Source organism: Paramacrobiotus metropolitanus, unplaced genomic scaffold, assembly GCF_019649055.1.
Source record: "Paramacrobiotus metropolitanus isolate TYO unplaced genomic scaffold, Prichtersi_v1.0 Parri_scaffold0000059, whole genome shotgun sequence".
Lineage (NCBI taxonomy): Eukaryota > Metazoa > Tardigrada > Eutardigrada > Parachela > Macrobiotidae > Paramacrobiotus > Paramacrobiotus metropolitanus.
In genome coordinates, this window is record NW_026570279.1 from 680,636 (window position 1) to 693,877 (window position 13,242).

At 45.2% G+C, this 13,242-nt stretch overlaps 1 protein-coding gene across 2 annotated transcripts; it reads right to left on the reverse strand.

Annotated features, from left to right (window-relative positions):
• Window positions 1-2,081: 2,081 nt before the first annotated feature.
• On the reverse strand, window positions 2,082-4,993 carry LOC129593075 (uncharacterized). Of its 2 annotated transcripts, none has more exons than XR_008691057.1 (4): window positions 4,860-4,993; window positions 3,622-4,073; window positions 3,173-3,562; window positions 2,082-2,946 (listed from the first exon to the last, which is right to left on the reverse strand). XR_008691057.1 is itself a non-coding variant. In XM_055489261.1 (4 exons), the coding sequence occupies exons 2-4, from the start codon at window positions 3,265-3,267 to the stop codon at window positions 2,503-2,505; spliced, it is 441 nt and encodes a 146-aa protein (XP_055345236.1). In that variant the 5' UTR covers window positions 3,268-3,562; window positions 3,622-4,296; the 3' UTR covers window positions 2,082-2,502. The 2 variants fall into 2 exon arrangements, 1 of the variants encoding a protein (XP_055345236.1); XM_055489261.1 differs by lacking the exon at window positions 4,860-4,993 and having other exon boundaries at window positions 2,082-2,736; window positions 2,835-2,946; window positions 3,622-4,296.
• Between the last annotated feature and the right edge of the window lie 8,249 nt (window positions 4,994-13,242).

A 13,242-nucleotide genomic window follows, 5' to 3' on the forward strand; every position in this document is an offset into this window, starting at 1 on the left:
TTTCGCCCGATTCCAATCCACTAAACGCACCGGTATAGACGCAGCGGAGATAGTCTGTTTCGGTACATTCGTTGTAGTACTTTGGCAGTTTATAAAAATTTATCAACTAAAACAGGGACTTTTTTGAATATCTCTATCTAGAGTTACGCGCAACGCAGATATCGCTGAATTTATTACATCCTTCTAGCGTTACTAGTAACCGTCTAATGATTCCTATGGCAGCTACTCCGTATTTCAGTATCACCTGAATGTTGCGATCACAACATTCGGTGATTACTGGTTACGGAGTGTCTGTTCCGTTCTGCAGGCTGTAAGCACGACCTGGCCTACTAAGTAACTGAAATCTGCAAACCCATCAATGCGCATTCTCCCCTTTCTTTAGGCGCCGTCAAATATCTCGACAAGCTAGTACATATATAATACTTAATATTCAATTAGCGACCGCGTAGCGAAGGTTTTCTGTGTCAAGCGCTCGTAAAAAATGCGGTGCCTGTGCGTTCACCACCACAAAAAAAATGCACACATGTAATTTGGCGTTTGTTACGGATGCGCAATGCACGGTTCCCATATATGGTATTCTCACGCAATACACTAGATCTGTATGTAACTCGCGATGTCTGTGCAACGGCCACCAACATGTCACTGTTGTATTGTTACCGGATGCGCATTTGCACACAAGCACGGTGGCCATATATACTCACGCATTGTGTTACCCGTGGTGTCTGAGCGTCGATCACCGCCAACGAATGCAAACATGCACAGTGTTGTTTTCTGTTACCGGATGTAGTATAAATATTTGTGAGATAACGCTGGTGGCAGTTTTTTTCAAAATTAAGTGATTTACTCAACAATCAACTTTCACGTGTAAGCTCTTCCTGCGACCAATAGGTTCAAAAGGTTATCGCTTTTGCCTTTGGATGAAGCTGGCAGAGGAGCGCTGCAATAGCGTCCGTGGGACTTTTCTGCGATTCACAGGCTATTCTTTTTGTAACTGCTTAAGAAAGAGCGATTGTCAGTTTGCCACAGTTTTTTATCTTGTTATACTGAAGGCAATATTCCTCGATTAATTAATGCTCACATTCCGGTTGGTAGTAATTTTAATGCTATAACAGGCGGAGCCTCGGCCTCTGGCCCCTGTCTGAACTTACGTAGCGTTTTTGAATAACTTGAGAACGGTAGAAAAATCCTAAATTATTCGGCTCCAGGGAGTTAAGGGAAGCGGGCCGGTGCATGGTACCAAATTCGAGTACATGCACGAAAACTTTTACTTTCGCGCACTCCCAAACACTTTTTTTTCGGTTCATGACATTCTGTAGCCAGAAGATCTGTATACACTGGCGTGAAAACCGTTTGTGCGCGCAACATCAGGTTCGGGAGTTATGGCTGTTAGAAAATTCCTAGAAGTTTAAATGCGTTCAGGTGTACCAAAAGCCTCATTATGGACCGATCTCCCTCGAATTTTGCCTGTAGATGCACATAACCACGAAGAACGTTTTTAAACCGATCCACTGTTCTAGCATGTTTTTCAAATTTTAAAATGAATTTCAAACATTTTAAAATTCATTTTAAAATTTGAAAAAAATCATGGAAGTTTGGATCGATGCAGAAACGATTTTCATGGTTACATGCATTTGGTTGCAAAATTTGAGGGAGATCGGTCGATAATGAGACTTTTGGTACACCTGAACGCATTTAAACTTGTTGGAATTTTCTAACAGCCATAACTCCCGAACCGGATGTTGCGCGGACAAACGGTTTTCACGCCAGTGTACGCAAATCTTCTGGCTACAAAACGTCATAAAGCGAAGCAAACACGTGTCTGGGGGAGGGAGCGAAAGCGAAAGTCTTCGTGCATGTCCACGAATTTGGGTGGACATGCACGTGCATGTCCTACCGACATGGACATGCACGTGCATGTCCTACCAAGTTATCAGCTATTAAGTTAGGGCTTAATATTAAATTATGCAGTTCTGCTTGAGATTACTACTGAAATTTATCAATGTTGATTTTAATCTATGAAGAAGTCATGTCATCGTTGTATCACTTGTATGCCAGAGTTACAGTACTTAATAAACTGTGTGAAGCCAAATTTATTCGACATTGCTATCACCAAAAAGCCAATATTTTGCGACCTTGAGACAAAATAAATGACGTAGGTTACGTAACAAATTAAAAGTCTCTGAAATAAATACCAAGCACACCAGCACACCACTTCAAAAACGTTCACAAAGTTGCATCAAGCCTACCGCTTCCAGTTTAAGTAGTTGTTGTTGCTGCGATGCTGCGATTTCTGTACTGTGTTGCTCTTCCTCCTCTTCCACGGCAAAATAAACCCGGGTTAATTACATCTGGCGGTAGAAGTGCAGGAACTCTCGGAGTCCGGCATGCCGTATCTCGTTTAGGTCCACATGCGCTAGTGTAGTATTCTCAGTTTCTTACAGGCAAGATCAACACCAGCTGGTAACTAATCTGCCGCCGCTGGTGTCCAGCGCTGGTCCGGGATTAAGTTCGCCCATATCCCCATGCGCCGACGGTGCTCGAGGCCGCCGCTACATCGCTGGTGTATCCCCAAGCGCCGAGGGTGCTCGAGCTACGATGGCGGCGGCATGAGCGGTCGTTTAATGTCGTTTGGTGGAATCCTATCGCATTCTCGGTAAAAAAGCATCGGTGCACCGTATGAATTTGGACAGGAAGGTCAGCGTCACCTTTGAGAGGGTGTACTCCCAGTAGCGTTTCCTGCAATCGGCGATAACTCACAAATAAATAAGCTGTACTCCAACTGTAGGTTCAATGTTGGTAGCCACTGCGGCAAAGGGTGAGATTTCCGGTTTTACCGGATGAATGAAGTCTTTGGAGGCTGGAGCTTCACGTAAACGGAGAGCGATGGTGGGGTAGCTTGTTCGGGGCGAAGGCAACCGAGCGAAGCGGCAGCCGTTTGAAACTGCGCTAAATAGAAAAAAACTGTCACAAGATTAATATTATTATAATTATTTGAAAATTTGTTAGACTTGCTTGATTTGTTGAGGATAGACAGAAAAGTTTCCAAAACAACTCTCGGGTCAAAAAATTAATGATAACGCATCTATCAGCCAAAGAGAGCTGAAGAGAGTGTAAGCTTTAATTAGCGTATTATCAAAAAGATTGCGAGCCTGGCGATGTGTGATCGACTTACGTATTCAAGCTGCCGTCCAAGTTGGTGCACAACTCTTCTTCTGGACACCACATCGCATCCGCTTCAGCTAATTTCCCGTAGAAATTCATATTCATTGTGACAAAATCCAAACGCGTTAGAACAGCTGCTCGCGCTTTGATAGCGGTTTGCGTGTTTCTCCAGCCTCTCGGCCAAGACTGTGATGATGATGTCCATTAGACGCTGCGGTACTATTTCCAGTTCTTTAGCTACCAGCGCTTCCAAGGTTCGGCATTGTTTGGTCTCGGTGCTGCGGCTCGTACAGCAGCGATTCCTCAGTGGCGGCACATTTCTGCATCAGCTTTTGGTAATGCTGCGTGTATTGTTTGTGTTCTTCCGGCGTATCAGTCCCACCAAAGAAAAATATCTGTGCTAAAGGTCACAAAAGCCGTCGCAATGATGATAACGTTGAATTGTCGATGTCTTATTACCTGGACCGTAGAAAAAATGCTTGTGCAGTCAACCAGAAGCAGCTGTATTTTTTCGGCAATCTTTGTTTTAAGGGTGCTGTATATGCCGCTGATACGGGAGCAGGGACTAATGTAGTTCCTTTCCGAGTGACGATGTCGTCTATCGGCGGATTGCTGCGTGTACCGTCCTGGAACAATGGAATCAGTTTCAGCCGCAGGCACATGTTTTCTTCGTCACGACAGTCCGAGTTCTTTCAGCAGACGTCGTTGATTAGCGGAAACAGGGATATCCGGGAGTCGGCGATTTGCAGACAACAGGTCAACCACTGGATTTTATAAAATGACGCAGAAGTAAAACAGAAGTCAGTTGCCCTGACCTTTACTGTTTGGGACAGTCGTTGAGCATCGCCTTCGGGCCAGACTTCGGCAATCATGGTTTCAGTTTCGACAGGCTTGTACTGACTTGCATATCCCTAACCATTCAGCAAAGTTTGTTTATGATTTTGTGTTCAAACTTTCGGTGCACCAAGACTTAAAACTGCTACGCAAAAGAAAAGGACCACCTTAATCATAATGTTTAACGAGAAACATGCTTAATTTAATAATAATTTTTTGTCAAACAACGGAATCGATAACCATAAATAAATTCCAGAAAAGGGGTTGGGTTCCACATTCTTCCGTATCACAGCACTTAGTACGAGTACAGCACTTTCTTCAATATACTTCTTCAGAAGGCATGCTTTTCGGTCCCGGGGCTACTACGTTGCTAAGGTATTACTTATAACATCTGTTGTGTGTTGTTAATAAAAGCGCTCTTATTGTAACAGGGCGCACAGTATACAGGGGGAAAAACTAAGCGTCTTCCACCGTTACCCTGTACTGCTGCCGTCACCCGGCTGGAGTTTGACGTTGTTGCTGAACATGGCGCTTACGGCAGCGCCAGATTTAACCATATGTAATGCCGTATTACGTCACACCCCAGGCGGCTGACGGCAGCAGTACAGGGGAACGATGGAAGGCGCTAAGTTTTTCCCCTTATATACGGTACATATACCTATTACGGTATTACCGACAACTGGCAAGGGTTTGCCGGTAAAAATATATTTCTGTAATAATATTCGGATCTTTAGACACATGCCATACGTTACGTTATAAGTGCTGGACCGAAAATCATTACAGTACTGTAGTTATGTGGTCAATCTATCCAGAAACTTACGCGTATCAACAATGAAACATACATTAACCATACGAGTACTTACTTAATTTTGCCGGAAAAAACAATCCCAAGTTCTTATGTTCGAAAACTTAAAATCTCAGGCTGACAACAAAATCGTAAACAGCAGCCATGTATTATCCTGCAAGCGAGATATGAAGGTGACGCCATAGAACCCAGATTCCCATAATCTCAGATATGAAGGTGTTCAAGGTGTTCTCCAGCAAGATCTTTGTCGTCGCTTTTTTAGCCAACATTTGTATAATTTTAAATCTGGAAATTATGCATGTGCATTTTTATTTTGGTGGTGGTGAACGCACAGGCACCGCATTTTTTACTAGCGCTTAACACAGAATACATTCGCTTAACACAGAATACAAAGTTTTATAATTAGAATTATGTACTAGCTTGTCGAGATATTTGACGGCGCCTAAAGAAAGGGAAGAATGCACATTGATGGGTTCGCAGATTTCAGTTACTTACTGTCACGACTTGAAGGTGGCGGCATAATGTATTTATTATGAACCGCCACTGAGGGCGCAAACAACCAACTGATTGTTGTCATCAGGACAACAGTGGCACACTGCAACCGCAGTTGCCATGCTGGACAACACACTACATAGAGGTCACAGAGGACACAACATTCTCGTGACGTCAGTGCCACTGCACTACGCCACACTTACTGTGCCAGGTCGTGCGCACAGCTGCAGAACGGAACAGACACTCCGTAACCAGTAATCATCGAATGTTGTGATCGCAACGTCCAGGTGATACTGAAATACGGAGTAGCTACCATAGGAATCATTAGACGGTTACTAGTAACGCTAGAAGGGTATAATAAATTCAGCGATATCTGCGTTGCGCGAAATTTTAGATTGAGATATAAAAAACTTCCCTGTTTTACTTGATAAATTTTTATAAACGGCGTTTATAAACGACAACGAATGTACCAGAGTACTACAACGAATGTACCAAAACAGATTATCTCCGCTGCGCCTATACCGGTGCGTTAGTGGATTGGAATCGGGCGAAACCGAGTTAGCTCCGCATTAAATAAACAAATTCGATTAAAAATCTAAATTCGAAGTCGAAAGGCCGGGTTTTATAACATGTTTTTATGTTCATTCGCTCCTTTAAATTCTTGCAGAATCCGAAGTGTTGAAAATGCGCGCCCAGTGCAAGGTTCATCATACTGCAGCAGAGTGTGTCAGGGTGACCGTGTCTTCTACGATAATACGCCATTTTTAATGCTTAGATATGACTTTCTTCTATCTCTAATGAGCAGCTTCATTTTTCAAAATAAGTGAAGGAAACATGACAGGAATAGTTTTTATGCGAGTTTTCGCCTGAGCACATCCTTGCTCAGCTGGTGTAGATTGGAAACTGGACACACGAGCACAAGCATGAATGCAAACCCCTTGAGTACAATTTTGATGCAGTCGTACTTTGAACGTGCCGCCATTAACCACGCCGGTGATCCGGAATCGGATTTTTCAAGGGTTTGTTAACACGTAATAATCTCAGGGACTATTAATCCCATACTGACGCAATGGATTGCAGCAGAAAAAGATCAGGACAATCCAGGGAGGCCGTACACAATGTTGCATTTAGCGCAGAGTTGAGTAGTCTCCGCCCGATAGATATTCAAGATCTTTACTTTAACGTACTCGAGAAAATTACCGATGTGCGCTAAGGCCGAGGCATTCAGCCATACGCCAGCTTCCGGAGTCGACTGAGCCAGAAGTCAGGCTTTGTTTCTTTCGTCCTACCTTAAGGTGAATTTCCACTCAAATTAGACCATATTAAACTATACAGGAATCGATAGAGAATTCATTTTTCTATCTACTGATGTGAATTACGTCTTTGTGAAAAAATTGTACACAAGCAGTTATTTTAAAAACTGTCATAGGGTAGAAATCTTTAACAAGGTTTTAATACTGCGCAGTAGAGGAGAATATCTCTGTTCAGGATAGCGGCAAGTTTGCTGACCATAAGCCACAAGAAGCTAACAAGCGACAGCCTTGTTTATATAAGAATCAGAATACGCGCACTCTGTCATAAATGATCAGGTAGAACAATGAGATTTAGTGCCCTGTTAGCATGTGCATCCCCATTCCCTGCTTGCGCTTGACTCACAAATCAGTGCCAGAAAGCCATTCCTGCTCAGCGGAACAATACGTGACCTGATGAGACCAGGACACAACAGGATACGCAGCAGTCGCACCAAGAATAAGTCTGCTCTCCGGCCTATCTGGCCCAACACAAAAAGTTGAATTTCTCAAAGTTACAAATACGGATCAAATAACTCAGCGTTTTCTTCGATTTTAAGTCTGACAACTCCATCTTATGGAGTATATTCCTGTACACATTCTGAACCAAAATAAAGGTTATCCGAAGTAGATTCACCGAGTTATACGAGTTTAAAATATTTGAAAATTCGCTGTACCTTTGTTTTAAGATTACATCACGATTTTGGTTCAGAATGTCCTTCATATGTGGTTTTGTCATATGGGAAAGTTTCATAAAGTTCGAGTGGATAGCTGAGTTATTTGACGCGTTTGATTTTTTAAACTTTTTCCGGTGATAGCACAACACCCGGTTATTGCGCGCACATTTTGAGTTTAAATCAGTGTAGTTCAATGTTCTGAGCATTGAAAGCAGTAACGTACACTATGGAACTGTTTACGAGCCCTTCGTGGCTTTTTTTCTAGCAAAAGGGGTGCAAACGAGTAGTAACTCCGCTTAATTACATACCGTACTTTTAGAAAGCGCTCACAAGTGGTTGGTAAAATCGAGATGCGCAATAATGAAGCCCACTAACTGGATTTTCCACTGGAAAAGAAAGAAGGCAGAATTTTAGCGTGCCTGCGAAAGCGACATTCCCTGAAGGTTTCGGGATTTCTGAAAACTCCTTTAGAATTCCATGTGTAGGTGATTCCTTCCTGTATCTATCTTTAGTGCTTTGTAGCATTACGGGAAGACCGTTTCATACCTTTTTTCTTGTAGACTGCAGCTTGTCCATTTGAATTTGATGGCCCTCGTAGGCTCTTTCGCCAGTTTTGCAGTTCGCACTCGCATTTCTTATCGAAATCAGTTTATGGTAACTAAAATGTTCCACTCGACAGTAACACATTTGTTGGGATTATTACATGGTAGATGTGATTAACTAATGGTTTGCATTGTGCAGAGAATACTGGCCCCGTAGGGCCCCGAACGGGTTTGAGCACACTGAGGCGTAGGTTTGGGTGCTTGGCGAATATCGGCGTATCGCTTCGTAGTGAAATTTACAGATTCCACTGTCCAAGGCTCTCCTGTTGTCTTTAAGTGTCAGTGTATTTTACGTATGTGGATGTATGGGAGGAATCACGCTGGTCGTTCAGTTGTCGGAATGGTACAATAAGCAAATCGTTCCCATTATTTGCATTATTTCATTATATTCATTGTGCATTATTTTATTATTAGCCATTATTTTTTATTATTGTTTTGATCGTTTTCAGTATTTGCTGCTGGTTTACAAGGAGATCTTCCTTCTGGAAAAGCAGAAATTGATTTACGATACATGATACATTCATGTAAAAACAATTTACGCGTATGAATTTAAGTAATGTCCAAGAAGCCGACGCCTAGTGCGGGCCGTCTGGGACAATTTTCTATCACTTAAAGGGTTAAGCTCGCGCTGGTACAGTACTAAATTTGGTAACAATGGGTTATAACTTGCAGGTGCAAATTTATTCTAGCGAAGCTAAACGGCAACCGGGCCCTAGTGTTACGGCAACCGGTTGTACGGTGCACATGGACAGATATCATTTTCGAAAAGTAAAATCCGACACATGTTTTAAAATTACTGTATATTCAGCAACATCAGATTTGTTTACTTTTCGGAATACGCAAAATATCTGGAATGGCTTCTCTTCAAAGCGAAGACTGTTGGATCGGTAAAGTATTTTGGTGGGGAGAAATTTAACTGCAGTCTCCCGCTCGCTCGAATTCGTTTCGCTTGTACAAGAACTCTTCATAACACCATGACTGAAGTTGCTGCCGTTGTGTTAGCTATGTAGTATGGCATTTTAATTAATAGAACTGAGAATCTGTGTATTTGAGTCTGCGCAGAAAAAAAAATTCTGCGGTACGAAGTACATATAGTAAATATCCCTTAACCTGAACACAAACTTTAAAGCAGTAAAGCGATTACGATAACTAAACTCAACTCGGACCTTCTTTTCATGTATTGCCGGTCCAAATAAAACGCTCCGGGGTACGATACATAAGGCGTACGGGGACAGGCTCACATCTCACCAAAGGCATTAAAATTCTAACATTAAGCTAATGTCCAACAGCGATTGCAGGTTATTCCCAGCGGAAAAAAGGACCCAGTGAGGCTTTGTTAAAAACGGTAATCGACTTCCGGCGACTACTAATTGTATAATTGTACAACACAGTGCTTAAACGGTTAAACCAGCGCGAAATTTCCTGTTAACTTCAACATTTACTGATTTACCATTACATGAGTGCAAACCGTTTTCACGCTTTATATTTTTTTAGTTTTGATTTACGTGTTTGTCATCAGCTTTCCCAGTTAGATGTCTGACTATAAAATATTCCGAAAAAAGTCAATATTTCCTGCTTTATTCTGCAGGAAACAGCGTGACTAACTGTCTCAGTTACAGTTGGTCACACGCTTACGCAAATACAACCTTCAGCAACAAAACAGAAATCAGTCTGCATTTGGAGGCGTGGGCTAAGATACGAAAAAAGGGAATATCCGTTTCTTGAATGGCAACAGCGGTCAGACTGCTATGTCATTGGGTACCTGTTAATATGACTTTTATGCCAAAGCCACCAGACCAGAAACCGCTGTTGTCTTTCTTAAATTGCCACTACAGCCAAACTTACCAAAAAATGATAGATAGTAGTGGCGTATACCAGTCATGACGATCTCTGAATCGGGGAATGGTCTACCAATTGTACGGTACAGTGGATTAATATAACTAATAAACTAAAATTGTCCTTTCTTTTAAATTTTCCGTAGGCCATAAATGATTGACAGAAATCAAGGGCGTAATCAAACGAATGCATCGTCTCGAGCGCAGAAAAAGTGTGTTAAAGCGAGTCACCGAGACGAGTTTACACCATAGCCCAAATAACGGCGAAAAGTTAGTTGCTTGGTTACCAGATGTACCCATCCGGCTGAACCGGAAGTCCGGGTCGGTGTTTACAGTAGTAAATGTTTTATATGAACAAAATGAGCAGTGGTGTTACTGTTACCATATTAACGTGGACTAATTACAGTGCATGAAGTAAGTACTTGACAACTCTATCACTGCTAGTACAGTAGTACTTACTACTTAGCAGTAGGACCTTATGGACCTTATGGAATGTTGCTTTTTATTAAAAAAATATTGATAATATTAGTCGTAAATTGTAGCGCCCTAGTTGTCGAAGAAAACTGCATAATGTCCCACGATTCTGCAGTGCATCGAGCCGTTTTGCTGTCTATACATGGCCCTTTTTTATGAAAAATCGTTGAAGTATATCAACCAGGGCATAAAATCCCATATGTCGTCTCTTCCTGTATAAACGAGTTGCACCTTTGCATGGATTTTCAATGAGCATTGAATTTTCGACCGTAGCAAAAGGTCTTCTATGTTCAGGAATTACGGAAATTTGGAAAATGTGGAGTCCGTCCGTCGGTCACCGACATCTGTTATTTTTACAAAGCACGTAGAGCCATTGGACATAAAAAGGGAAAGCGGACCCGCATATCGACCGCTTAAACTTACAGCTAGCAATAACCGTTACACCGAGGTGTCTTCTTGATTACCCACAAATTTTTATCATTGCTATGGACGTTTACTGCGCATAACAACTACAGTACGCCCAAACAATCAATCAGCGCCAAGGACACCGGCGCCAGTCGAAAATTAACGAGCACGACGGTGTACACCGTCGTATTCATGCACTTTCAGCCGGCACCGGTGTCATGCGGTGCAGCCAACACAGAATGAGCTGAAGAGCGTGGGGTTTCCATAATTATGAGATCAGTAACCGCTGTTTATCAGCTCATACCGCCACGTATGCCACTTTCACCTGCCAAAAGGCCGGGGTAAGTGCGTGTTTGTCACAGACAGTTTTGTCGTGGAAAGAAGCATCTCTTGATTGTTTATTTAGAGAATGTCGCCAGTTGCAACCAGCAGGGGACCTGGTGGCTGTCAGCCGTGAACATCCGGGGTATCTCCGGCGTCTTGAGTCTCCGAAGTGACCGGATGCAGTTCTGTGCGGTTCAGGAGGCTGACGGCGGCGTCGTAACGGATCAGACTATTACCCGGTACGCTGGGTATGTCTCCTTGCAGGTACGCGTAGCCGTCCGAATTCGCGGTCTGCGTCGGTGCGGCACCTGTGGATTTATTGAAGATATCCCGGGCCGAATGCGGAGGCGTCGTTGTATGTCTCAGGACTTCCCGTTGACAGCACAGCAGCACCCATCGCCGTCAGCAGGCGGCCTACCGGGCGGACGGCCGTAGCAGGCTGCGCTACGCGAAAGGTCACGTAGGTGTCCTGCGGTAGGAACTGCAGGCGCTCGTTGTTTTCCATGTCCAAAAGGTTATTCAGTTCTCCCTTGGGATCACCGGACGAGATCACCCCGGGAGATTTCGAGCTTTGCCTTGCGACGCACTTCCAATCCTCTGCAACTCATCCTGTGGAAACGCCCTGGCCCGTTTAGCTTGCTGTAACCCAGTGTACGTTGTTAGCGAGACACTGTGCGTTGCGTGTACGTGCGTGCGTGTACGTTGCCTTCATCTGCTGTTACACCGTGCAAGTTGTCCGCCTGAATAACTTTTGTGCACGACTTTGAACGGCCGCTTCCGCTAAAAATTCGACGTAATCCTGCTGCGCGGTCGATTGCAGTGACCGTCCCACGGTGGGCGGGAGATGAGTTTAGCGCGTTTTGCGGACGGCAGAAAGGTCGCTTCTCGAGCTTCCCGCATTTCGGCGTCGCAGAAGCGGAAAAATCCAGGCGACTGATTGCCCCTCCCAGGGCCGCGGCGTGTGGGGTGTTATCAAACGTCAACGTTAATTGCGGGCGGAATGCGTCCGGGCGTGCTGCTCCATGGCTTCAACGGAATGCGCCGGGTACGCTACCTGCATCCGTGACCCTTCTACTCTGCGCTCCCCATTGTCGGCGTCTCCGGTGAAAATACCGGAGAGTTTCTCTGCATGTTCTCTGACGTTAACCGCCCGTACACCCGGGCCAACATCTTGGTAAACCTAGATTAAGAAAGCCGCTTGCGATGTCAATTAAGCCAACGCTGGAAAAGCGTCCACTTACCTCTTGAGATGTTGCGCGCCAGCTGGCCTCATCGCCAGCCGCCCCAAGAAGCGCATCCGCAGAACGCTGCCGGACGGCGTTGGGTCTGGCTACGGCAAGCGAGGCACGATCGAACGGATCAAACTACCGAAATGCTGTGGTCGTCGAGGTTTCCGTCGTATTACCGCTGTTCGGTCCAATCAAGCCGGCTCCATCGGCATCGCGCGCCCGGACGGGACACTGAGTACGGACAACAACTAGGCCGGTGCCGGCCGGCCCCATAAGCCATAAGCCTCGATGTTGGTGCTCCCAATCATTGCATTGGCTCCCAATGATTGGCGCCGCACTGAACGCGCCGTAGGCATCCTGGCTAACGGAATTCCCGGCTACTACAGCCGTCTCGTCGCCGATGCGAGTGAGCACTGCCTCTCTTCGAACCAGCACCGCTCGCTGGACCTCCGACTGTCCTTGATACGCTTCCTGAGTGACCGACTTGTTGCTCATCGCGTGACTCACTTCTCCGTCTTCACCGATGCACAGTGTGTCCGCTTGGCGGAAGGGAAGTGGTCGTTCCGCTGTCAACCTGTGTGGTGGGTAGGCTTGCTGGGAAATCGACCTCGACTGTTGTTGACTTTTGGTCATTCCAGGGTATGGAGAGTTCCCGGTCTTGGCAACGGAGAGACTCCACTCAACGTTCGTGGTGTAGCCTTGATAAGTTGCAGATTTCCGCGCCCAGACTGTCGGAGCGCGATGTCCGCCGCGAGCGAGCGCTGGTTGGGGCGTGCCGGCTGCCTTCGCTTCTTTGCCCGTGATGGACGTCGAACGCGGCCACCATCCTTTTTCTACAGCGCAACATCAAGTATTATGTATATTCCAGCGTCTACATATATAAGCGACCACTTTTCTTCCGACCGGGGCTGGTCGGCGCCTCCACTTGCGTCGCCTGCGCCGTCGTCTTTTAGTGGTCGGTGGAGGTCTGTCCGTCGGCCACCAGGATCAACCGCGGCAGCTTAATGCGCGCCCGATCACGGCTCGCGGCGCCCGCCGAAGCCACCCGATCCTTCCCTGTCGGCAGGAGAAGCTTCCCGACTGCCAGGCGCTGCGGTGTTGCTCCAGGGAGTCC

Coding starts and splice junctions, on each gene's coding strand:
- LOC129593075 (XM_055489261.1), bottom strand. CDS start 3,267: ATGAATATGAATTTCTACGGGAAATTAGCTGAAGCGGATGCGATGTGG. Junction 2,947..3,172: donor TTGGACGGCAGCTTGAATAC/GTAAGTCGATCA, acceptor TTTTCTATTTAG/CGCAGTTTCAAACGGCTGCC. Junction 2,737..2,834: donor CCAAAGACTTCATTCATCCG/GTAAAACCGGAA, acceptor CGCCGATTGCAG/GAAACGCTACTGGGAGTACA.